At 35.1% G+C, this 27242-nt stretch overlaps 1 protein-coding gene across 12 annotated transcripts; it reads right to left on the reverse strand.

Moving 5' to 3' along the window:
* Nucleotides 1–1831: 1831 nt before the first annotated feature.
* LOC18443525 (putative LRR receptor-like serine/threonine-protein kinase At1g51880) lies at nt 1832–26419 on the reverse strand. 12 transcript variants are annotated; one of them, XM_088867236.1, is made up of 14 exons: nt 26297–26419; nt 20643–20748; nt 17869–18403; nt 17117–17577; nt 16679–16814; nt 16468–16539; nt 13947–13992; nt 13776–13856; nt 13514–13674; nt 10085–10311; nt 9824–9950; nt 3382–3450; nt 3114–3303; nt 1832–2359 (listed from the first exon to the last, which is right to left on the reverse strand). In XM_088867236.1, the coding sequence occupies exons 6-14, from the start codon at nt 16481–16483 to the stop codon at nt 1954–1956; spliced, it is 1323 nt and encodes a 440-aa protein (XP_088723362.1). In that variant the 5' UTR covers nt 16484–16539; nt 16679–16814; nt 17117–17577; nt 17869–18403; nt 20643–20748; nt 26297–26419; the 3' UTR covers nt 1832–1953. The 12 variants fall into 12 exon arrangements, 10 of the variants coding, with proteins under 10 accessions (XP_088723362.1, XP_088723355.1, XP_088723363.1 ...); XM_088867229.1 differs by having other exon boundaries at nt 13947–14018; XM_088867237.1 differs by having other exon boundaries at nt 20563–20748.
* Between the last annotated feature and the right edge of the window lie 823 nt (nt 26420–27242).

Consider the following 27242-nt stretch of genomic DNA (forward strand, 5'->3'; position numbering starts at 1 on the left):
GCTTTAAGGTAGGGGTGGACTGAAATGGCATCGACTCTTTCATCATCTGAGTCATGGCCCCAAAGTCTTATAGAATTCATTGAGTGCCTCGATGTTCTCATTGTTGGAACTCTCATTGTGGGTACAAGCTCTCAGCATCTTCAACCTAACCATAGGAGCACCCAATCACTTGTTTACCCCAAAGCTATTCTAAAGACTCCCCTCCTAAACTCCCTAGGCCAAAGACCCTAACCTGACTGCTCTGATACCATAATTGTCACGACTCCACCCCCGTCTGTCCCACCTTACCCTGACAGAGGGCTACCGACCACGGGTTCGTGATCCCCTTGTAGCGTTTGTCTCTCAGGTAAGAGTGGATTCAATGCTTCTTTCTCGGTAATCGAGCAAACCAAGGAAAGTAAAGGCTTACATAAGTCTAGAATTTAAAACTTGGTCAAACCATTCTCCAAAAGGATGGTACATTAGATTACATCCAAAAGCAGGGCTCCAAGCCCAAAGTTACATAATTAAAGAAAATAGTACAATCAGGGCTAAGAGCCCGACAACCTACAAGATCTAAAACTCCTCCTCTGAGTGGCGGCCTTGATCCTTGGCTGCAACCACTCCGAACATACTACCCTCAGTCTACAGGGAGGGAAAGAATAATGGAATGAGCTTTGATGCTCAGTAAGCAGACCTAGTGTTATGCATTAGTAACAAGTCTATCCAAGATAAATAAATAATTTATTTGAACATAATCAATGGCAGTGCAGTAGTCCTGTAAATTGGTCATCAGGTCAGTACATCAATTATAAACATGATATCCAAGTAACAGTGCATTAATTATAGACATGGTATCCAAAGGATAGTGCGTCCATTTAGACATATCATGCTGTCATTCTAGTTATAAGAAATCACAATCACAATTTACCCATTACATACTCACTCCCTAATTCACCTACTCCTGCTAATAGAATCCCTATCCATCGGGCCAAGCCAATCCTATTGCTTAGGGCTTCTAGCGTCCCACAGGAGGGAGGGTAATGACAAGTGGGTTAACCCACTTTGTAATATCCTCAACTCACGCACACGGTTCCAGCGCGCCTTGGGGGTTTAACATGCCTTTACCTTGCAAAGCATCCATCCATCGCATTTCTCATCTCATAAATAACAGGGAGCGACCTGCCTTTCTCCCCTAACCAGTTGCTATCATTATGCAGGTTAGGGAAAATCAGGTTAGGGCTTCTACCATCCCACATGAGGCGACATCAGGCCAAGCTAATCCTGTTGCTTAGGACTTCTACCAATTACAACCAATGACTAAGCCAATCCAGGATTGGCCTAAGCGCTAAACCAATCCTGGATTGGCTTGGCCTGATGCAGGATTGGCCAAGCCATCCCACAGGCGGCAGCATCAGGCCAAGCCAACCCTGGATTGGCCTGAGCCGTAAGCCAATCCTGTTGCTTAGGCCAAGTCATTGGTTGTAACTGGGATTTGTTTTGGATTGCTTAGAGCCTCTGGTTGTCTCATTGTTTTGAGTAGACAAAATATTTGGTAGCCTAGAAAAAAAGGCAATAAGAAATAAATGAATGCAAAAGATAAGCATATTGTTATCTCTCTAATTCATTAAAAAATTTTCAAACTATACGCACAATCCTAGCCCCATTTTTACCTCACGCATTCAAAAACCACTAACGATTTAAAAAACTGATAGGTAGGAGCTCGACAACCCCCACTTAATTACCCAAAAACTATATGAGAAGTCCTACGTTGACTTTTCAAATGAGGTGTCCAAGATGCATATATTGGTTGTGGCTTCTCATAATTGGGAACAACCATAAGAGAAAAATGTTGATGAAAACATTTCTTAGTTTTGTTGATTTAATTGCGAACTCTGGCATTGGTATATATTCGTTGCTGCTCCAAATAAATAACTACAATGGTTGGTCTTATGTCTAAAACTGCCATGCTCACTACCTTGTTGAAGGATGAAACAGGATTGCTGATTCCATGCTGATTGATGTGAAGGATTCCTTTCTTGAGCTTCTCCTTTTGAGATGGGAGCGCTCCAGCTCGATGCATCCCTTCAATTCACAGATAACATCACTCATGGTGGGCCTCTGCATAGCAGACTGCGATGTACATGCCAGTGCTATCTCTGCAGCTTTCCATGCAGAATTAATGTCATACTCGCCTTGCAACTGTGGATCCATCACACTTTCAATATCCCCTCTTACAACCTTGGGAGTTACCCATTGTACTATATGAATTGCTTCTTCCTCCTTAATTATTGCCGGCTGACCTGAGATAATTTCTAAAAGAACTATCCCAAAGCTATAAACATCACTCTTCACATTTAGCTGGTTGGTAATGTAATACCTGCAATTTTATAGAAGTTAGTTTAGCTAATATTTCACATATTGAAAAATAAATACATTTCAAGTTCAAGTAATATGAGAAGAAGAATCCATGCAAAATATTGGTCTTATATACATCATTTTTCTTTGTCGGCTACTCTCGATAGGCCCTATGTTTGCATCGTAGAAATGAAAGGGAATAAAAAAGGAAAACCAAACCATCACTCAGACAACCAACTGGAAACTGTATATTGCTCATGTAGGAAAGCAAAATTGGTGAAGAATAGCTCTCCACAATTTCAGATATTCTGGGAAAAAGCTTCAGATTCTAAAAAATTAGAAAAAGAAGATAATCTAAGAAAATGGTAAGTAAGGTTCCAATGTGTCCGTAATTCCTGTTCTCCTTCCCCTTTTATTTAGTTGAATAGAGTTACTTGAATTATAGGAAAGCACATGACCCTATAGCTTCTAGATGGAATGGATGAGATAAAAGAAATATAGTGTACTTTCAAGCATGGTTTTGTTTGATTACAGAGGCTGAAAGAACATACACTAAAACGTTTCAGGTTATTTTTTCCCTCTTTATTGGATAAAATATGTTTTTCCCTCAGAAAAAGCAGCAAGGATGGCTAGAGTTTAAAGGGGGACAGATGAAATTGATGAGGAAAAATTGGCATAGAATGTGTCCTTTTGGTTGATTGATTTTGGTTGGTTGAGAGAATAGTGAGGCCAAAACTCGTAGACTGGAAGGAAAACTAAAGGACATGCTGCAATACTCAGGATCCACATATCCCAGTGTGCCCATAACAGTAGTTGATATATGAGTATCTCCTTCTTTTGGCCCGAATCTGGACAACCCAAAATCTGCTAATTTGGCTTCGAATTTCTCATTTAAAAGGATGTTGGATGTCTTGATATCTCTGTGAACAATTGGCGGTTTGCATCCATAATGTAGGTACTCCAATCCTACAAATCAAAGAACTTGTTAAGTAATTGAAATCAAGGAAAGGAGGAAAACAATTGATACTAATTGTTCTTGCATACCTTGTGCAGCACTGAGAGCTATTTGAATTCGTTGTTCCCAGTTTAGTACTTTTGAGTTGCTTCTCTTGTCTGCATGAAGTGGCACACAATTCTGAGTCTCCTTTCATTGCAGTGCTATATACACTTTATTATAGTTGAAGCTGATGCTTCAATGTGAAATGCGCATGTTTCAAATCTATATCATTATTTTGATAGTGGAAGATATGAGTGGCTTAATAGAAGGCATTTGTTTTGATTGCAGAACTGTCTTTGCGATGTGCATAGGAAGTGATATTTGAAACAAGGTACCTCAACTGGTTTGATAGTTTGCACTGAAGTAATGTATCGGTCTTTGTCTCTCTATATATATTTTGGAGAGTATCAGTCTAGAGTTCTTCTATCCAGAACTGCCGAAAACTACAATAATAATGGTTTTATTTTGCTGGAGACATGACTGTGATATCATTGGAAGTCAAAAGAGAATTATGTGACTCTAAAACTACGAAGTGGTGGAATGAAGCCAGCAGTCAATATGCTGAAATTTTTTGTTAATTTCCTTCTACCAATCTGTTAATTACCAATGGCAATAATAGGTACTCCCAATTATTGTAGTATTATAATTCAATAGAATGGTTTGTTTAAAGCTACCGGAATCTGGATTGAATGGCGGAAGTAATTTATTTCCTTCTAGATACACAATACAAATTAATTAGCAATCTTAAAAGATTGTTTGTTGTGTTATACCCTTATGATTTGATTATATCTTTTTTTCTTCAATTTATAGAATGCAGCCATAGTGTCATACTTCATAATTTTTTTGCTTTGGCTAGCATTCTGTTTTTGTTTTTTGTTTTTTTGTTTTTTTTTTTTAACTTTTCTGATCACTGCAAGATTTCTCTGACTCTTTTCCAAGGAAAAATCTGTCATTTTATCCTTAACAATTTGAAATCTTGAGGAGTCCATATTTCATATTTTTTGTAACAAAGAGTGATAATAAAATATAGTTTTAGGAAAGAAGGCAAGAAATAGTTCTTCTTGTCAACGATGAAATAGGGTTAGGTGCTTTGATACTTTGATCTTAGTGATTGTGCAATAGGTATGCACTACATTTGTTGAATGGAAGAGGGTTTGGAACCATTGTTAGAAAAACCGGCCGGTCTAATTGGTAACCGCCCAGTTAGATTGGAACCGGCCCTTTACGGTTTTGGTTTCGGGCGGTTTTGGTGATCGGCTGGTATTTTGAAAATAAAAATTCAAAAAAATGTTTATAACATCCAAAAAATAAGAAATTTGATTTGATATACATTTTTTAATATTTTTATATTATGAAAAAATTTAAAAATTGTTTTGGTCATTAATACTCACGTTCAAAATTCAATTTTTCATTAACTTTCAATGTCATTTGAATGCGTTTTTTTTTAATCATTCTTTACATGATTTTCATATTTTATTCTACCTTTTTTATTTTTTTCAACAATTTTTTGGCCGCCCGAGACTTGCGCGGTTAGAACGGTTGAATCGACCGGTTTACCAGTTAGACCGGTTAAACCGCTTTTGGCCCCATGTCCGGTTAACCGTTCTGGTTCGATTTTACGAACATTATTTGGAACCCTAGATGACTGTGCAAGAGGACGCAAAAGCTTCAAACCAGAGAATCATGGTCACACCCACTATTGATTCTGAAAATTGATCCATAAAAGGCATTATAACAGAGCTAAGTTTATGTATGAACATATACATATAGAAGTATGTATGTGCATTTAGGTTTGTACGTATGATGCATTTATATTTGTATATAATACATGTGTGTATGTATATTTCATGTTGTATTTATATATGTGTAGTTTATGATAAATATTATTTAATAACTTGAAAGATGTCTGTGTTACATGTTTATCTAATAACTTATTCTATTTTAAGTAACTTTTTTATACAAATATAAAGGTTAGAATGCAAGGGTAATAACTTCAAAATTCAAAATAGTTACACAAATTTATCAGGAAGTAGAGAAGCACAATCACATTCCACATTGTTTCTGAGCCATTACATTCAAGCTAACTTATCTGCTTGTTTGAGTGTGCATCATTCGTTTCATATGAGTTATACCTATATTCTTCTGTGAAGATAGAAGTGCCTTGCACATATCGATAGATCTAATGTTACTCGAGATCATGGTTCACTTGAGAGATGATCTCATAAGAGAACTATATGTAAATAATATTTGAAATAAAAAAAACAACTATAGATCTGCTATGTTTGAGAAGAAAGAGAGGAAAATAACATCCAAACACAATTATAGATCTGTTTAGTTTTTTGAGTGTTTTTCATATTTCTCTCGTCTTGGATAGTGATGCTCTCTTCAAGGAGAGCACAGTAGTCAGGAAGAGAGAAATCTTATGCCACTACCTTTATCTACTGCAACTCCAACTCCAACTCCAACTCCCTTTATTTCTGAAGTTTTTGAGATGCCTCAAAATGAAGATGGGAATATACCATTTGCAATCAAGGAAAAAGAGTTGAAGACTTATGTTAGAAGGAAGAAGTTGGTATGACATGAAGTTCAGAACGATCATGACTCTGGTGTCATTCTGGAGCCAAGTTATAATCCTTCACATCCTAGTATTTATTCACCTTCTAATCCATTCCCCGTGTCAGATATTGACCTATTGATTGTATTACGTAAGATAAGATCATGTACACAAAATCCAATAACTTTGTTTCTTATAATGTCGTATCCCCTTCCTATCATGTTTTCCTATAATCCATGTCTACTGTTAATATTCCATCCAGCGTAATTGAGGCTTTATCGCAACCTCAGTGGAAGGCTATGACGTGGGGGAAAATACAAGTTCTTGAAAGGAATAACACTTTGGAGATCACTAAACTTCCTAAGGGAAAGAAGGTGGTGGGATGCAAGTGGGTGTTTACCATGAAATACAAGGCACAATTGAAAGATACAACACGAGGTTGGTTGCAAGAGGTTTTACTTAGAGAAATGGCATAATGCAGTATGCAGCCATGGGTGCATCTCCCACACCCATATATATGGGTTTTCATGATGCGGCCTCATATGCGGCACATCTACCACATATGGGTCACATCACATATGTGGCCATGTCTCGTGGATGGAAATTTTTCCACGAGCTTGGGCAAACTAGTTATCCTTTCAGAACGGACATGGGGTCCAAACAATTTGGGGGGTATATGACCCCCCTAAAAGCCCTTAGAACCATGTTTCCATGATTCTAAGGGGATTCAAATAAAATGAAAAAGGAAAAAAGGATTAAAAATTTATTTGTGCTTCCAAAAATTTTGAAAAGAATTCAGGATTCGTTCTTGAATCTTTGGTCGATTGATTGATATTGTTTTGAAGATTCATTTTGATGGTCTTATGGTAAAAATTCAACAAGTATTCGAAGGATTTAAAGCCTAGGAAATTGTATCCAAGAAATTGAAATTTCTTTTGATTTAGGGTTCGGAATCTTGGGTCATTATTTTTGGTAAGTTCCATCAACTATTACTTTCTTTTTTAAAATAATGTCTTCTTCATCAAGCAACAAAGATCCGGTATTGAAGTATTCAAGATACACCAGTGCAAAGGATCAAAATAGTGTTTTTCGTAAGCTATGTCAGAAAACATATATTGGGGGAATTTTCTCGTAAAAACGACATCTTGTCGGAATTATCGGGAATGTGAGGGCATGCCCTCAAGTAATGGGTGAGATTAGGGCATATTTGGATGCCCTTAAAAAGAAAAATAGAAGAGAAAAAATAAAATAAAAAGAATTGTTAGATGATATTTGTATGTGTGATGATGATGTAGAAGATGCAAACTCCAAAGTTGGAAGTGGGTGTAGAATTGTAAGGGAGAGGGTTGTAAATATCAGTGGAGATTCATATCAAATCTCTCCCTAAGGGACCAATCGATGCTATTTGTACCCTTAACCCCAAAGTTATGGTCGAGGACAGGAAGAAGAAAACAAAACAAATCACGCTTAAGAATAGATACAAGAAAGAAGAGAGACATAAGGTTGGTAAATACGTTGCCAAGTGGTTTTATCTAGCTGGTATTCCTTTCAATAGAGAGAGCATTGATAGCTTCAAGGTTATGGTTGGGGCAATTGAGCAGTTTGACTCAAGGTCCGAATCCCCTTCATTTCATGAGCTCAGGAAGCTTCTTTTGAATGATGCATAAAGGATGTGAAACATATTTTGACTTCTCAAGAAGAAGGGCGGGAGACGTATGGGGTGACCATCATGTGTAATGGCGGTCTGATGGTAAGTCTACGACTCCTTAAGGTATTGTTTTTGTTAAATCTATTGATTCATTAGACATATCACATGTTGGCACTTATTTGTGTGGATTGATGGATGAAATTGTAGATAATGTGGTACAGATGCTCCCTAATATTGGTAATTCCTCTACAACTAGGCATCTCTTGACTTTGAAGAGGAGGCAAATGTTTTGGACTCCTTGCATCTCATTTTGCTGATCTCAAGCTTGAGGACATAGGTAAGACATCTATGTTTGATGGGGAAATCACCAAAGCAAAGTCTATTCATTAGTTTAATCTATAACATACTATTGTCCTAAGCATGATGAGAGAGTTTACAAAAGAGAGAGAGTAAGAGCAGGAGTCACTAGATTTGCCACTGCATTTATCACTATTCAAAGCCTATGTAAGTAAAAAGATGGCCTAAGGAGCATGTTCACTTTAGAGAAGTGGACTAGAAATAGGTGGTCAAGGTATCAATTTGGGAGAAAAGCAGAGAAAATTGTTTTTAGTACTTCCTTTTGGACCCAATGCTACTATTGCTTACAAATTTCTTGCCTTTTGGTGAAAGCGCTTCGATTGGTGGAGATGCAAAGCCCGCCTTAGGCTACATACACTAGTCCACGATTGAGCCGAAGCAATCCCCTATTGATGCTTGGCAACATGGAATGAAGAAGTCATGCCATCACAATAAGATTCAGATACTCATTTTCCCATTCATCATGGATGGAGGCTCTTCTCCTTCCTTGCGATGTAACCAATTTTCTTTATCTTCCTATGAACATTTGGCAGATTGAGACCATTCTAAATAGTTTGTCCCACCTAACTATAGTGATCGTCAATCTTGGGTGCTCAGGTTGACTGCTTCCTAGGGAAATATTGTGTTTGATTTTTAATCTCTCTCTCCTCTCTCTCTCTCTCTCTCTCTCTCTCTCTCTCTCTCTCTCTATCTCTATCTCTCTAACTCGAAACACTATGTCTTTTCCTAATGTATTGATTAACTAGTTTTCAAAGTTTGATAATTTTCCTTTTTTCTTGTTCTTCCAGACAAGAAGGATATGGAATATATTTGGTTTTTTGGCATGGGGTAAAAAAAATTGAGAGAATGAGGTTTGGTGTTTCCTTTTTTTTTATTTGTTTTGCATGAAAGAAAAAGAATCTGGGATGAACTTTCCCAGTAAAATAGGGAAACAGTCCTAAGAAGAAAGGAAAATCTCAATTTAAATCCCAAGAAGAAAGGAAAATCTTGATTCTAGGTTTGCTAAAAAGCAATTGACATCTTAGGATTTTTAGCTCTGCTTTGATAGCATATTAAGCTTAAGAAAGAAGAGAGGAAAAGAACATTCGAGCACAATGATTGGGTAAAAAGTATGGATGTATATTTCATTGTTCCAATCATGGGGCAATATGCCCTATATTTGTTAATATTCATGCAAAGTAGCTAAGTCCAAATATAATATGATGCTATACAAAGGACCTTAATAAGCTTTAGTAAAGATTGAGTTTCAAAAAAGTATGTGTAGGTTAGCTTGGTTTGTTATTCTAGGCATGAATTTCAAGGGTTAAACCCTTGACCTTTAGCCAGCAAACCAGGGGTGTCTCCCATAGATAAAGCCTAAGGGCCTATTGGCTGATGAACCCACAAGAGATTGAGAGCTGTAGTGATCTCAATAGAATGGATCTTTTTTTGGTGTTAGGTAAACATGGCTAATTAGGGAGTCATTAGAATGCTTTAGTTGCATCATAGTTGGATATTGTTATATTGGGATAAGTACCTTGTCACTCTTCATCGTTTTGTTCTTTTCTCATGGTTGACATTGTTAATAATCCTAATTAGTTTTATTGTAACTCTTCTATTTGTATGTTAATTTATGTCAAGAAATGAATGCTTTATGAGCATTATGACTTTCTGCACAAGCTGTATTGCTACTAGTGGATAAAGTTATCTTTATTGTAATTTAATGGTCCTGTTTGTTTGCCTTAGTGGTTCTATTTACAGCTATACATAACAAGAATAAAAATGAAAATGGCAGTATCTCCTAATAATACACTTGTCCTGAGAATGGTGGAGTTGTAAAAAGGGTTCACTGCTAGTAGTCCAATAAAGATTTAAAAAGGGAAAAGAAAAAGAAAAAAAGACAGAACATACAATAGGATACAAGTGAAAGAAACCAATTCAAATATCATACCTGACAGAATCGAATATAGATTTCCATTAGGCATATATTCATAGACAAGAATCTTCTCTTTGTCTTCCTCAGAGAATCCTATCAAGGAGGCCAAATGCTTGTGATGAACTCTCATCAACAGTTTGACCTGCTTTGCCAAAGTCCAAATTATCCTTTATCATCATCATCAGAGCCTTATCCCAAAATCCAAATATTTATCCTTATTACAAGTTAAGAATATGCTCATATCAAACTAGATTTAGGTTCTTTTTTCATACAAACCTCAGCAGAGAATTCTTTGACTCCTTGTCGTGATTCTTTGGACAATATCTTGACAGCAACTTCACGGCCATCAGCTAGGCGCCCATAGAAGACAGTCCCATATCCTCCCTGACCAATGACCTTTTCATAGTCATTGGTTATTTTAACAATCTCAGAGTGTGTAAATGGTCGAGCGCCATCTGAATTTGATGAATTTTTTCTTTTCCTCATTCTTAAGATCTTTGTTCCTGGTGCAATTAGTGGAGAGTAAAACAGTCTGTGAGACAAATCAATAAGATAGATATTTCCATTTGACTTTTCTATTATTCGCGAAATTCTGCATTAGCTATTCCGGCATGTTCTTTGTCATGGTCTATTCAGTCTCTACTCCTAGTTGGTTTCCTCAGCCGTTTCTAAAATCTCACAGTTTTTGGAAATGATCCCAGTACAGATTATTAAGATACCAAATTAATACTATTTTTAATATAGAAGACAAAAATTAATACATCTGGGAAATAATAGTACCTTATATTTTGCTAGGAAGTGATAAGTTTGTGCATAGACATGGATGCAGCAGTCACAAAGGCTAAAAAAACCTGGAACCTTGACTTAAGGTCTGAGAAATTGGGGCAGTTACATTGGCTTTTGATCTTGAAAAATTGGTTCCCTTTACTGAATGATTTCTTCTAAGATAATCAATTGTATTTTGTCTTGTATTATACCAAATTTCTTTGATTTGTGGTGGGTTTGTTGCCCCGTAGATGGTGATTGCTTCTTTGAAATTTTAGGACTGGCTTTTGGTCCTGGGCTTACTACTTAAATTCTTACTATCCGAAAAAGACCTAACTATGATATATGATACCTGTTTTGTCATTCTCTTTATTTTTGAGAAACTGTCAAGTCAGTGTGGAGAAAATTGTTGAACCACAAAAGAAAAAATTTTCTTGAAAGGTTACTTGAGTCTTTTGGCAGAGACAATTGGGTATTTTAGAGACATAATCAATTTGAATTACTTCTTGTTACTTCCTCTAAGATGTGTTCTTGTCGAATCCCAAACCATGCATCGTCGTTAAGGATGCCGTGCTCTGATTTCAATTTTGAAAGATGTAAAAAATGAGTATAAGATTTGTTGTACCTTACTATAACCAATAGAATGAAATATACACCTCTGAAAAAAAAATTTAATGTGCACTTAAGCAGTGCCACCGCTTATCTTCAAGCAGTGATATCAATTACTGGAACCGTGGTGTCACTTTTTCTGTGCTGACTGTCAACAATGTAGTTCATTTTAAGATTTTATATGGAAATGAGAAGCTTTAACAGACAAGTCTTACAAGACAGCAAGTGGGAAATCCTGCACCATTGATGTGGTACCTGTGGGAAGGAATCAAGTTTAGGAGCGTGTAAACTGAACCTAATATTTAGCTGCCAGTTGCTAGTAGCAAGGCAAGAAAATACTTATAAGAGTCATCAGCTTTGAACTGACCAAATATAAAGTCCCCCATTTATTTACCAAGACATTCTAAATTTAATAGATGGTGTCCAAGCCTTATAACACTTGTTAATGGGAACTTCTGAATGATTGAAAACTCCTTGTTATGTCTATGCTATCCACTATCTAAGTTGTGCCTATGGTCCTGCAATGCCAAGTCAGGAAGCTGTTGTGCATTGATGGCAGAAGTTGGGAGCTCCAGGAACAGCTATAAGAAACAAAAGTTGTATTGCTTTATGAAGATCTTATAGAAAACCACTTATTCTTATTTTAGTTATTGGGGAAAATTGTTGTGGTAGTATACCACAACCCAGTAAGCCTATTTTACGTAATGAAACTGGCCATGTATGCGCCATTCTACATTTTCTTGATCCTTAGTCCATAAGACACTCCTCTCTTTTGATTTGTCTCGTCAATTTCCCCTTCACCTATCTTTTCTCTTTATCTGTCTAGTGGTAGGCTTGTCAATTTCTATGTACTCTTTAAGTACATTTCTATTTGTTCTCACTAGTGCAAAATTGATTATCAAAAAGAAGAAAGAAAACTAAAATGAAAAACTAGCCAAGGGTGGCTCATGGAAAAAAATCAACCAGCCCCAAACCGCCTAATCATAGCTTCAACCAACGAGGTACTATTTGCATCATTCATTTCCATGCCTCATGGACAACCATGGTTTGTTTTCATGATGTATGGGTGCAGTCAACACTTGAGTAATCATAATTGATAGGTTGGTTTCTGCGAAGGTGGAGTTACCTTTTTTCTAGAATGCGCATTGCCTTTGGGCGTTCAGTATTGAGCAATTAAACGGGTTTCCCACGGTTTATTTTTCTTCCTAGATGGTAATTGGTTATTGTAAGTAGATAAATATATTTGCTTTCTAGTTGATTGTTGAATCAAAACAGCAATGTACTCCCAACCTCATAATAACAACCCTTCCTTCTCTATCACAATCCTTAGCTACCATGGAATGGAAATCCAATGGGAAGGATGTTTAGTACAACATGTCAACCACTTGTGAGAATATCTGAGATTGTATTTTAGTCGACTTGACTGCTCTGACACCAATAGCTTATGCTTATTGCTGTGCTATTTGAGTTCACGTAAATGCTTAATTCATGATGAAATGGACAATCATTCCATTTTGGAGTTCAATGATGTAAACTTCATCTTTTCTTGATCCCAACGGACTAACATGCACTAAACTTGCTCACGGAAACATACATTCAAAGTAGTAAATGTTTTTAATGTATATTCTCTTGTTCATGGATCTACATGTTCGTGTTTGACAGAGTATGCCAATATATATGGTGTATTTCTATTTTCCACCGTATAAGAGGTTTTGTTATTTTGTCTTCTTTATATTTTTGCTGGAACTATTTCCATACGCATGTCTTTGCTTGCTATCTTGACTATATGTAAGGGGTAGTGCCTCAAATTAGTACAATAATCCTTAACATTCACCCACATTATAGCAATTTTAATAATAGCTTTTGCAGCCCTATAACCTCCATGCGGGTGTCTTTTGGATTATCACTTTATTTGTAAAACCAATGCTTCTTCCCCAACACAGAATGCTCAAAAACATACAATGGTACAAAATAGCATGAAAATAGCATGCAAAACAAGAAATATTTTCCAAGTTAGGAACTTCTCCATTTTTCTCATACTTTTGAGGAACTAGTAAATAACAAAAAAGAAGAAACCGTTAAGACATTAACCTTAAGAGCTCATATTTTTTAAAATATTTAGGTGTTTTGACCAATTCGAAGCATGATTTGGGAATACGTGTTATTTTTTTGTGTAAAACTTGAGTATAGGAGGTCAAACAGAGGTTGAGTGCACGCATATTGGTGTTCTTTGGTTATTTGGTACGGAGTGGCATAATTGAAAGAAAGAGTATATACTAGATGCTAAAGTATATTAGAATACTAGATGTTGGTTAGTAAATGGAAGCTCACCATTTATTTTCCTTCTCTTCCTTATCAGAATAAATGCAAAGGCAAAGAGCAAGACCATTGTTGCACTAACAGATATCACAGCCATAAACACATTCTTCTTGCTCTTTTTTTGAGTTGGTTCAGAGGCATTGGGTCTTAGAAGGCTGGGATTTTGGAAAATGCTGCAAACGATAAGTTAGAAAACAAACAAGAAGTCAGACTAGTCAGTTATAAGTGATTCTCTCAAAGAGTAAAATAAAAATGTCAGTATATCAATGCTAACCTTAATAGAAGTACACCACTGTCGTTTTTATCTATTAATGTGCTTGGAACCAGCCCTGTTAAATTGTTTCTTGACAAATCCCTATAAACAAACCATATGTATGTCCATGAAAATCATATTTCTTTTCATTTCCCCTTTATTGCCCTCTTGAAAGATTGGATTTATACTTACAATGACTTTAGTTTGGTCAGATGAGCAAACCTTTCTGGTATGGGACCTGTCAGCAAATTGTTTGATAGGTTTCTGTATCAATAATAATAAAAAAAAAATTGAGAATGTAGTTTCCGTTTTGATTATGTAAAATACTATAGTTTCAAATATCATGAATATAGCCAGAATTTCTTTGAAAATCAGTTTAATAACCTTCTTTTTGTGGAATGCCATAATGCTCCCTATTCACAAAAACATCAAAAGGGTACAACAATCCATGCCTTTATATGAAAAATTAATGCATTGCATGGCTTTTGGCTGCTGAGGATTAGTGTAGGCATATAGTTGGAGTTTTTTAAATATGTGAATTAAGATGGTAATATAGTGTCGAGATTATTTTCTTAGTTCAAACTTCAAAGTTTCTTTGATAGAGAACCCTGTCCAAAAGGGTGAATCTTGTTGCTTTCCTCCAAATGGAGTCTCTTTCATTTTTCTCATGTGGGAGGATTCTATATTGTATAAAGTCTATATAAGGTTGTCTCCAGTCAGGTGAATCTGCCTGAGAGCAAGAGACATGTCGTACAATGGTGGCCGATGCATCTTAGGATTGATCATTGATGGGGTATTTGGTATTGTGAGCTCCGGCAATTGATATGCTTCCACTGATGGAACGGGCATCTGCTTTTCTTGGACCCAAACTTGCAGCATTTTGGAAGAAGAGAGAGTTATTGATGCTCCCAGTTTTCCCAATGCATCGGCTTGCCTATTCGGGCTTCGTGGTAAAGGGTGAGGGGTAGAGTCTTCAAATTATGTATCAGACTCATAGCTTGTTTGTGATATGGGAGCAACTCCTTTTTCTTCACTTGGTAACTTCTGTCAATTTGGCAGCTTACTAATTGTGAGTCCCCAAATATCAAAAGCATGTCAATCCTGAGTGCGCGGGCCATTCATAACCCAGTGATAAGAGGCTCATACTTGGCTTGATTTCCTGAGCATTTCCTCTTCAAAGAAAAGGAGTAAGGGAGGAGTCCTTACACGGGATTAACAAAAAGGATACCGATGCTGGATCCCTTGGCCTGAGAGGCACTGTCAAAATATGTTTCCCAATTGGGACACTCTTCTATTGCACTTAGTAATTCTTCATCTAATGGAAACCCTTACAGAATCGAACGTCCAACCAAGAAATCGGCTAGGGCCTGTCCTTTGACAGCACGTTGGGGAAAATAAGTGATATCATATTCCATCAAAATAACAACCATTTGGCCAAACACTCCGATAGCATGGGTAGGCTTATTAAGGTCAAAATAGTTTTTGTAGGAATAAAAAAGTTAAGTGAACTTTTATAGAAGTTCTCTATGAAGCATCATACAGGTTCTGTAGATAGATATTTTTGTGCTCAATAAGATCACATACCCTTTCGGTAAGGTCTAACATCTGTTGATGAGAAACAACACAAAACAATAATTACGTGGCATTCATTGTAAATTAAAACTGAGTTATTCTCCTAGTCTAGCTGAGTACTGTTTGTAACGCAGATGGAAAAATCAATGTTGAAGTAGCTGTTCCATAAATACTTTATACTTGTAATGAACTTAAGTGAACAACCATTAGCAAAGGAGGAACAACTTTCAGTCCAACACCTGCCCTGTGATTCATGCCTCCTGATGGTCATGCAACTCAGTAACTGCATGTTGACCATGTTGAGATATGTTGAGGTGACCTTGGCAAGGCTACACTCATGCTATAGATTAAGTGTATTTTCATAACAAAGTATGTATATACAGCATGTGAATGGTATGGTTGAAACTGCTGTTGGGGAATCTAGCCATCAATGTGAATTATTTATTCAGGATAGGTTGTGAGAGCCATGTAGCCATACAAGCATTTAACTCAGTTATCCATCAACAGATGAAACACATTGACTTGGAAAATGCATTTGTTAGGGAAAAGGTGACCTCCAAATTCATTGATGCTCATGTAAAGACAGAAATAAACTCACATACATGTAAAAGAAGGCTTTGGTGGAGCCAAAAGTGAATCACATCTTGGGCAAGTTTCAGATCTATGTTATCAGTCCAACATTGAAGCAATACTGTTTGGTTTTTACTGTTAGAAAACAGAGTCATCAAGCTTAAGATCCATATTGATTGGACTGAGAGTGAAAATGTTGAAATTTTTATTTGCCAGCTCGAATATATAACTTCCCCATGTTTGAGTTCAGTTCTACACAATTGACTGAAGTGAAATTTTAGTGCTTTAGATGGAGGAGTGAGGATGCTTGCTTTCCCTAGGCCTTAAAGCTTGTCTGTTCTTTCTAATATATTATGATCTTGTGGCTTTATGTTGGATTCAGGCCCATTTCTCCATGGAAGTTGGTTGTCCTCTCAACCTTGATGGTTTTGAGTTTAAACTACCCAAAAACAATGTGAGCTGATCTTTTGTGAAGGTGCTTAGACTGGCTTCCTTCGAAAAGGAAAGAAGTGAGAGAATAGTACTTGTGTGCATGTTGAGGTGCATCTATGTGACTATATGAAGTACTTACAGTGATGTGAGCTCATTGAGGTTGGCTATAGAAGCCGGTATTTCTCCATTCAATCCGCTGCCCGAGAGATCCCTACAAACAAAACCCTTTAGTTTCATGCTTTTATTTTCCTTTTGCAAATTTGAGTTTCTTTTCGTTGTCCTTTTGGCAAGTGCCAATGTGGAAATCAAGGAAAGCATATGGTGATAAACATGGCTATTTGGCTACATACAGTGTAATAATTCGACGGTTTGGTGCTTCATTGCAGGTCAAGGCATCCCATGGGTAGTCTTCTGGAAGGCATGGGTCTCCAGCCCAACTCCTGTTCGTCAGTCTGAGTTTATCTTTGATATCCATAAGTGCTGCAACTGAAAGGCAGTAGAATTGAAAGAATGGGGTAAAGAATTGGCTATGCTTCACATTTTATGACTTTCAAAATGAGGTGGATTGCCAAAATGTAAACTAACATGCTGGCTGTTAAACCTTGTTTAATGGATGGAATTTGGTTTGAATTTCATACCAAATTTCTGAGGGAATTTAGACTCAGTAGCTCTAATGTAACTCTACTCTCCTCTCGACCATCAAATATTTACAATTGAAAACAAATGAATAAGAAAAGAGCTCTCTCTCTCTCTCTCTTGTGCATTATGGCCTGGGCATGGCCACATACCATCTCCAGCATCAGTTGCTAGTTGAGAGCGCTCATTGGCCACGTAGACCTCATACCCATTGAGAATGGGAGGGAAGCTTGATCCACTTGGTGCGCTGAAAGTGACCTGATATTGGCTAAACCGCCGCTCAGGCTCCTTCGTGCACAGCCAGGTGCTAATTGTTGTGTTCACTGTGACCCACTCTTCTCCATTGAGTTCCACGACCACAATTCGGAAGCCTGGAGCGCTTTCGAAAAAGTAGAAGCAAAAGAAGAAGGGAGAGTCAGGGTCCCATGTCGGCGGGTCCCAGCTAATGCTGATGCTGCCATTTGGATCTGAGGGCCGTGCTGCTGTCTCCATGACAACTGCTGGTGGTTGGTACTCATCGTTGGAGTCAACAAGGAATGAAGAAAAGTTGACAGCGACCCAGTCTATGGAGGTGTAGGGCTCCCATACTCGGTCGTATGGGTCCAACATGTACCTATACAATAGGCATTGAAAATGGAGATCGGCACTTTATGTTAGAATTTACTTCCTTTGATTTGCCAGAAAAGAACTCTGCATCACATTAAATCATTTATCAAAGAAACAACACATAATTATCAACTTGCAATGAAATTATCACTGAATTTTATATGAAATCTGGCCCATTTGTGTGTGTTGTGTTGAGAGAGAGAGAGAGAGAGAGAGAAATTTGGTGTTTGTGGGTTACAAGAACTAGAGAGCAAAAAAGTAGAAGGGAAATGCAAGGTTCAAGAAAGTCACTACTAACCTGAGGGCTGTGTGAGATAAGCTCCCTATATCCTTCCTCACCAAGGTGGTTAAAGAACGCGATGCATTGACAACAGGGTACATGGAGCTTGCCAATGGGCGAAGGTCCAATGCAGATATAAATGGCGTTCCAAGATCTGTATTAACGAGACATACTGCCACATAGTCTGTCACAATTGTGCTCATTGTCTCTGTCCATACTTGATCTTGGAAATTTTGGAGGGTCACAGTGAACCAACGATCCACCCCTAAGTAAAGATCAAATTTTGGAAGCCGGAAGCTGGAATCATAGTTTCCATGCATAAACCATGCTCGGATCAAATATGTACTGTTAGGTGACAAATCAGTCACGTTGTAACAGTTCCTTTTTCCTTGTTTAAATGCTCGAAGTGACTGATACTGAGTTGACGAGGAAGGGTTATCGACGGTCATAGGTTCACCGGTATTGATGTACTTCGCATCAGAAGTATAATGGATGGTTGTGCTTGGATCCTGATACTCATCTCCCAGATACCCACAATCTAGATATATGGATTCTGAACCAAATTCATCATCTTGTCAAATACTTTCAGCCTAGTTATTAACATCTCCATACGAAATAGTTTTCTGTTTCTCTATAATATAAACTAGTGGAATAATTCTACCACAATAGCGTACAAGCATGCACGTGGCCCACACATCCAGCCATATATGTTGAATATCTATGATTCACATGGTTGAAAAACAATGTGTGACATTTAGAATAAGGTGTCAATGACTTGTTAAAACGTCACATCTTTAAAAGATGTTGCATCTTTAAACCGTTGCTATATAGCTCAAGAGAGCAGTTTAGTCATAGCTAAGAAAGTTTTGAGTTCTTTGCTAAACAAGTTGAAAAACATTTCTCTTACATTGCACCTGCATCTTGTAATGAGGTTTACCCCCTAATCTCTGTCTTCTAGTGCAAGATAGTGTTGATTTTATAGGCAGGGTGATTAGCACTAATGCATCGATACGTATGACTTGTGATGATTCACATATGGTAGATGCCGCCTCGCTACATAATTTATCTTTGAAATTTAATACTGATGGTACACTTTTTTAGTAATATGTTTCCTTTTCACACATAACTATATCATAGGCTTTCTACAATGCGAATGGGGATCATCTTCCACCTATTTTCATGATACATACCCCATGTTATAGTGTTTTTTTTTTTTTTTTGAAATATTCTATCCCATGTTATAGCTCCTATAGTGCATTTTGCTAGTTATGCAAAACCAGGTGGTCTAAGTAGTTTTTCTTGAATTGGATCATTCTTTTCATGAGGTGAAGTCTTATAAGAAGTAGTAGGTGTACAGTGCGGACCACAGGCTATGAAAGAAGAGTTACATGCATTGGTAGAAATTCTACTTATGATTTAATCGTTGTTCAAGGAGATAAGGCAGGTTTTAGGTGTGTAAAGTGAGGACAGACTGAAATAGTTAGTTGGAGTGATATAAAAGAGTCCACCTACTTGGTACTGTGGTATTTTAAGGAGTATGGTACTGACATCAAGGATATTTCTGCCCCTGTAGTTCATATCCCTAATTGTTATAGTTGTTAAGTCATAATAGTAAACAAACACAAAAATGTGTTTTTACAGGCAGTCTCCACCTGTCTTTTTATAGTACTCAAATCAGCAAAAGTCAGTATAAGACCTCCCTTCATTTAAAACTTGTTCCCCACATGATTGTGTAGATGCAGACTCACATCATTATTTTAGAGGGCCAAGGGACCAAATTGCCTCTCTTAAAAAACACAATGCAAATCTTTGTTTCTTCTATATTCAACCCTAAGTTAATCCTAGCAGAACTTGAGATTCATACTGAATTGCAAAGCTTAATATGGGAAGTTCAGCTCCATGACCATTAAAATAGAGGTGTAAGCTCCTAATATTCAAAACACTCGAAAGTTATTTCATTTCTTAGCCATCTTTGTATAGGAAATGCATCTTCCTCTGCAATTACGAACCCCAGGGCTTATTTTATGCTCTGGTCTAAATCTTCAGAGCACATGCAGAGCAAGAACAGAACTCTGAGTGAAGCATAAAATGGAGGATCTAAACTGGCTGAAGGTAAGATGGATAGTGATTACTGATATGAAATAAAGAAGCTTTCAAAGCTTAAGGTTGAGATAGCAGAGGAAGAAATGGCCAATGTGATAATTCCAGGTTTCTGGCTAGCAAACATTTGTGTAGTTGAAGCTAGACTGTAATCATATCGTATTGAATACAAATGCAGACAAATTTTCAAATTTATGTTAATGATTTGGCAAATTATCAAATTTCTTATAATGAACTATTAAATTCTCAAGAATTTTAGATAGTTCCTTTTACCAAAATAGGAAATAGAGTACCATATGCTATCTCTTCAATCATTGTTAATAAAGATGGCCAATTTCACTTAAAAGTTTCACACTGCAAAAATATTTAACGACTTATTTTTATTTTTTATTGACAGACTTTAATGTTTTGAAAAATCATATCAATTTTGTTTCCCTTCCTAATGTTTCTAAACTCTTATTCTTAGACCTAACTATCTACAACATAGGAGTAGTAGTTGATATTTTACGTCACCCTAACATTAAAGTTGATTTAGAATATGATGTTAATTTTTTTAATTATTTTCTAGTGTTTTTATTTCTGGACACAGTTTTTGTGAGTCAGCCGACTCACCAAAACATGTACATCTCCTCATGCATTAGGCATCCGTCTTAGAGATGGACTTCAGAAAATGGTGCTTCTACTATACTTACCATGATGGCCGCAAACTACATATGTGAAGCATAGCAATCCCAGGAGATGCATCCACAAAATCAGCGTTGGCCTCTCCATCTCTTCTTGAAAGTAGTACTGAAAGACCTGCACAGTTTTATAAATCATGTGTCAAGCATATATTTGGTATATAGTATACTAGTGATTTTGCAATTGTTTTATTGAAGAAAAGGACTTTGAAAATGAGGCATAAGTTAAGAGGTGGTCCTGTCATATTTCCTAAAGAATATTTAGCTTTAGAAAAACACAAAAATGGGAAGTTCTGGTTATTAGTTTGGCCCACTTATGGCAACTTTGAAATAGCAAAATTACTCGTGCCGTATGTGCTATAGTTGTAGACACTCAGACTGTATCTGTGGCAGAGATTGACCTGTTTAAGGTTGACATCTCGCATAAACTCCATTCATTTATAAAGATAATTTTCTATATTCAAGTGGTAAAGAAATGATACGATAAGTAATTAGGTAGAGAGCTATTATTATTGCCATGGTAATCCATTATTTCTATGGTAATTAGTAATTAGGTAGCTTATGCTCTAGCTAAGAAAGTATCGGCTTCTACAGGTGCAACAATTTGGTGCAAGACTTTTTTTCTCTTTTATTATTACATGATTTGGTGCAATTGCCGTATTATAGTGCTATAAAATAATGTGTTCTTTTTCCTATTAATGAAAAATTCGGGTAGAGGGCTTTCTCCCCAACTGACTTACCCAAAAAAATTTCGTTTCTTGCTCAATGAGGACCCAAACGATGCATTTTTAAAAATCCGCCTCATCATAATAGATATTTAGGTATCCAAACAGTGAAAATCAAACTCTCTTAAGTTGCACTTAGTCATTTTTAAATTACGAGAAGGAGTGCATCAAGAGTATTAAATCAAACTCTTCGCAATTTATTCTTAAGGGAAACTGAAATGATATTTATACAAATAAGAATAACACCAGTATTCTAAAAGATATAAAAACTACCATTTAAGCATTCTAATTTTTTTTTTTTAAATTATATATTTTTTCTTATTTACGTTTTCATTTATTTCCCCTTTCTTATATTTTATTTTCCAATTTAAACTCTATTTCCCCCATTATTTGGTTATACTGTAGTTTAAACCCGTTATTTTTTTAAAAAAAGGAAAGGTACTGGCCACCAGCCCAATCCATTATGTTTTATTATATTTTGGAGCTTGTTGGAAAATTGAATATACACAATTCTTTATGGTAAAATATATTAATTGTGTATTTGAGTGCGGTTTATACAAGGCATCAATCTTAAACAATCAAAGTAAGCGCACAGAAACATGAAACCAAAAACGACCTAACTTGTCCTTGTGTATATTATGCCCTTGTAGTTGCATATACTATTCACTTACTCCCTCACGTGAAAAACTAAGAGGATTTTTTGGATTGCAAAGTTCGGGATCCACCTAATGAATTGGATTTGGAATCTTTTAATACTCAGATCTAGCTGTCCCAAATTTGGAGATCTACTATCAATTTTGTGATGTTATTTTTTCAGGCTAAACTTTTAAATTTTTGAAGTTGGTTGCTAGGTTGAAAATAATATATTCCTAGAATTTGAGTCCTAAAAATACTCTTATATCGTGATTTACCCGAGGGAATTCTTACGTAAAGCATCAAATCGTTTTGACTCAAAGTAATTGTTGTTTTATGTTGAAAAACCCTCTAATTAATCATCTCAACCTCAAGGTGTATGAATATGAAAATAAACAAGATTTTGAGTTCCAAAAATAATGTATCTTGCAACATATTATCTAGACCGTCTATTTTCAATATTTTCATATATTTATAGACCTATTTGATTTTGACTATTTTTGGACTTTAACATTTTATGATTAGATCAAAAAATAGATTTTCAGATAATCCTACGATAATCCTAAGAATTTTTTATGACGAAAGTTAGAGGTGTGACTTAATTGGATTGGTTAAAGTTGCAACTTGCAACCTTATAGAAACCACGCCCTATCCTATATTATTAAGCTATTATTAAGCTACAGTTAAGTGGTAGACCCTATCTCGAATAAGGATGTAGGGCAAGTGACTTTCAGTGATAGGCATTTACCCAGTAAAAGACTTCTAAGGGCGAGGCATTTACGCAATAAAAGACTTCTAAAGGGAGGAGTTTAGGTCATCCGTGTGGGATAATGGTTTCTTTGATAAGAACCGTATTCAATACTAATTGGTAAACTGGTCGGTTCAACCAGCCTAACCGGGCAAGTCTTGGACCGTAAAAAAGAAAAAAAAAAAAATCTAATAAAATATGAAAATTATATTTAAAGCATGATTAAACAAAACACATCCAAATGAAGTTTAAAATTAATGAAAAAAATGAATTTTAAAGAACCTAATTTGTGCTTAGGGGTATTTTTGAAATTTTTTAAAAAGATGGGAAAATGTGAAGTAAATATTAATGGCAAAAACAATTTCCAATCTTTGTCAAAACGATGAAAAATATTAAAAAAATACATTATAAACATAATCCCTTATTTTTTGGGTTTATATATAAATTTGTTTTGATTTTTTTTTTTGAAACACTTGGCTGGTTCCCCAAAACTGGCCGAAACTGGAACCGGCCAGTTCTAACCGAGCGATTAGGATTTTAACCACCTGATTTTTCCTATACTGGATTCTACTCACAAGATGATCAAGGTCCCTAATAAAACTTGGTGATTCCCACCAAGTTTGATTGACTAGTGTTATGGACGTGCATTGCACGTGATATTAAATATAGAAAATCGGAGGTTCTGCATTTCCAATGAGATTATTTCATTATATAATTGAATATATTTTTACTTATATTAGTAAACACATTATTTACTTACCAATATATTATTTGAAAAATTTTAAAATAGAAAATATAAAAAATAAAAAAATTTAAAAATGAAGAAAATAGAAAAAATTTTAGTTTCCATAATATGTCACATAAACATAAAAATATGTCTACAATTATTTTTAAGGTATTTAAGATATTAATAATTCATAACATCTTTGGCATCAAAAATAAAATTCTTATTAAATATTCAAGGCTTAAATATGAAATAATTAAATAACTTACTTTTTAAGTTTTATAATCTACGATTTTATTTTATTGTAATAATTAGGAATGCTAAATATTACTATAAAAAAAATAAGGCATTACAATAATTCAAAAAGGAAATTGTATGTAAATTTATATAATATTTGTTATTTTACTATTAAATACATTACTAATATTTGATTAAAAGTTAAAAATAATATACAATCATCATGAATGACACTTAAAAAATATTAACATACATAAAAAATCGGGAAGAACACCTAAAAAAGATATAGAGGTGATGCAAAAAGTAAATTAAAAAAGCTTACTACAACTTACTTTTAATATGAACACCTAAAAAATACAAACAGAAATAATGGAAAAATAAAAATAAAGGGAATCACTATGACTTATCTTCAATATGAAGGTTCTTCACCTTCATTCAAAGGTAAATAATACCTGAATGATATTGCAATTGCAAAATTTATAAAAGTAAGTACCATGCAAGGCATTTGAGATCCGAGGATCAAACAATTTAACACATCGCACAATTAAGCACACAAAATCAATTGTTTTCTTCATCAATAAAAAAACTCAATAAAAACTATATCAATATCAGTGTCCTGTCATAGATATAAAACATTAGACACAAAATAAGGCATTACAATAATTCAAAAATGTAATTATAAGCAAGTTTATATAATATTTATTATTTTACTATTAATTACATTAGTAATATTTGATTAAATTTAAAAATACTATACAATCATCATGACACTTAAAAAAAGATGAACATACATAAAAAATCGAGAAGAACACCTAACCAAATATAAATAACACCTAACCAAATATAAATATAAGACACAAAATAAGGCATTACAATAATTCAAAAAGGCAATTATATGCAAATTTATATAATATTTATTATTTTACTAATAAAAACATAAGTAATATTTGATTAAAATTTAAAAATACTATACAAGCATCATGAATGACACTTAAAAAAGATGAACATACATAAAAAATCGGAAAGAACACTTAACAAAAAAATATAGGTAATGCAAAAAATAAATAAAACAACTTACTATGACTTACCGTCAATAGAACACCTAAAATATACAAAAACAAATAATAAAAAAATAAAAATAAAAGGAATATCTATGACTTACTTTCATTCAAAGGTAACTAATACTTGGATAATATTGCAATTGCAAAATTTAGATGTAAAAAAATAAGTACTTACCATACCCATATAAAATTTCTCGATACTATATAAAATTTCTCGATACCATTTGAAGGTGCGCTTCACTTTGATGGTTAAAGCCTTGGCTCTATACAAACCGCACCAATAAAATTTCTCAAGTTCAATAAATTGCTTATGTGCTTACCTGCAACCTCTTTACGGAAAAGCAATAATAGAAGGGTGCGGTTTGTATAGAGCCGATGCTCTAAACAATCAAATTAGAGCCCTCCTTCAAATAGTGACGAGAAATATGGTTTCAATACTGTAAAGTTTTGCTATAGACTTAAATCATATTCTCATCTTTAGATATAAAATTTAAAGCTTCACAAATAGTATAGATCTAGCAGATCTATGAAAATCTTGAAAATTGACGGTCCAAAAATGCATTACAAGATGCACTATTTCCTAAACTTGAAATCCATAGTTTTCTCATGTTCATGCATCTTGATGTCCGGATGATCATTGTTTATGATATTTATTTCCAAAACTTGAAAGCTATATTTTTCTCATGTCCATACATCTTGATATCTAGATGATCACTTTTTATGATATTTGGGCATCAAAACCACGACTTCTAGTGAAAGTTTTGAGGTAGGCTCTAATTTGATTGTTTAGAGCCTAGGTTCTATATAAACTATTCCCATAATTAGAAAAAAAATTACACCCAGGTATTGCAAGGCAATTATCAGCTACTGCCCAGCTATATCTTTTTATTTCTAAAACTAGTACGGTGCTAAGCTGCATAGTTTCACTCTCATATATCACTAGGAAAAAAATTGAGTTGAGAAACTTTAGATCGCTGTTAAGAAAAAAGATAACATCAAATATTCCAAAAAAAAAAGAAAGAAAGAAAAGAAGAAGAAGAAGATAATATCAAGAATAAGAAAGTGATTTTAGGGATGAGAAATAAGATAATGGGTTTTGCAGTTATTTTTTAAAAAATAAAATTCAGCTCCGGAAAAGAACAAAAATCCATAGAGGACTCAAAATTTGAATGGGGTTCCTATGAGTCAGCCGTCTCGTATTACACATGTTCCCCTCTCTAAAACCCATCTCAAAGATGGATTTTTTTATCTAAATTTTTTAGAATTCATGATCTAAGTCAAGGTGGTCATGAATATGAAAAATAAAACAAGGTTTTTTAGAATTGAAAATGTAATTTTTTGGATTTTTTTACTCCATCCATATGTTATTTATATCTGGTGGACTTTACAGAATGTCCATCTTTAAGATGGATGTTCGTGGGTTATATATATATATATATATATATATATATATATATATAAATAAAAAAAAGATAGAGAGAGGTATAAATTGCAAATATATATATAATTAAAAACATGAGGATATTGAGTTAGCTCACTTGGTTGATCGGAGAGATCTGTTTCCTGCACTATGATTTCTTCATCAGTTTTCCATGATTTCTAAAACTCCTCTCACTTTTGCGCCATCACAACTCTGCTACCCATCCGCATGAAACTTCATTTGATTTGGTTTGGTTAGGTTTGGTTTATAGAATATACCAAAGGCCTTGGAGACAAAACTACCCAAAGATGAAGAGAAATTACGATGTTGCCATTCCTCTCAAAAGCCCACCATGGTTTGTCAAAGAAAATCCTCGTCTCATCCCAAAACAAAACAAAGCTTAAAGATATTGTATTCCTGCAGGAGTATACTGCCTATTTATTTCTTAGGGTAAAATCCCATCTAAGATTAACTTTAGGGCTTTAAATTTTGGGGATGCAACCTCTTCAACGACATCTTTGCCAAGGCCTTGCTTTCACCGTTAAGATATTTCATTGTCAAATCACATTCCCTATTTTGAGTTTTATCTTTCTCTTCAACCAAATTTACTTTGGCAATTGTATTTCCTAACAATTTACACATTTCCTTCCCAAACACACTTCACATAACTAGAACCTCTTTTCAAACTTTGAGTGTTCCAGCTTTTCTAGTAAATTTGTAACCTTTCATATTTAGAGAAGAAAGCGAAACGAAGGTATTTTTAATCTTGACACATGCTTCACATTTTCAAAAGTTTAAACCACTCCAGCATGCATTCTTATGCAGATCGAACCTATTCCAATTGCGTTAGTCATTAAGTTGTTTTCCATTAATTCTAACATACCCTCTCACATAGCTTATATGCATCAACCCTTTATCTATTTGGGCAGACACCAGTATTACGAATCCAACTGTGTTAGTACGTAAGATTGCATCCTACCATCAACACCTCATCTTTAATAGCTGAATGTTCTTTTTTTAACCAAGTGAATCTTATTCTTGGCTTCACCTTGCCATTTCATTAT

Source organism: Amborella trichopoda, chromosome 5 (genome assembly GCF_054954075.1).
Source record: "Amborella trichopoda isolate Santa Cruz 75 chromosome 5, AtrichopodaSantaCruz75HAP2 v2.0, whole genome shotgun sequence".
NCBI classification, from domain to species: Eukaryota; Viridiplantae; Streptophyta; class Magnoliopsida; order Amborellales; family Amborellaceae; genus Amborella; species Amborella trichopoda.

What these genes read in the sequence shown, in the direction of transcription:
- LOC18443525 (XM_088867229.1), bottom strand. Translation starts at nt 20,721, where the DNA reads ATGGAGAGGCCAACGCTGATTTTGTGGATGCATCTCCTGGGATTGCTA. An exon ending in AACCGTCGAATTATTACACT is followed by an intron (nt 16,540 to 16,678) that starts GTATGTAGCCAA and finishes TTTTGTTTGTAG; the next exon opens with GGATCTCTCGGGCAGCGGAT. An exon ending in GAAGAGAAGGAAAATAAATG is followed by an intron (nt 10,312 to 13,513) that starts GTGAGCTTCCAT and finishes TAATTGCACCAG; the next exon opens with GAACAAAGATCTTAAGAATG.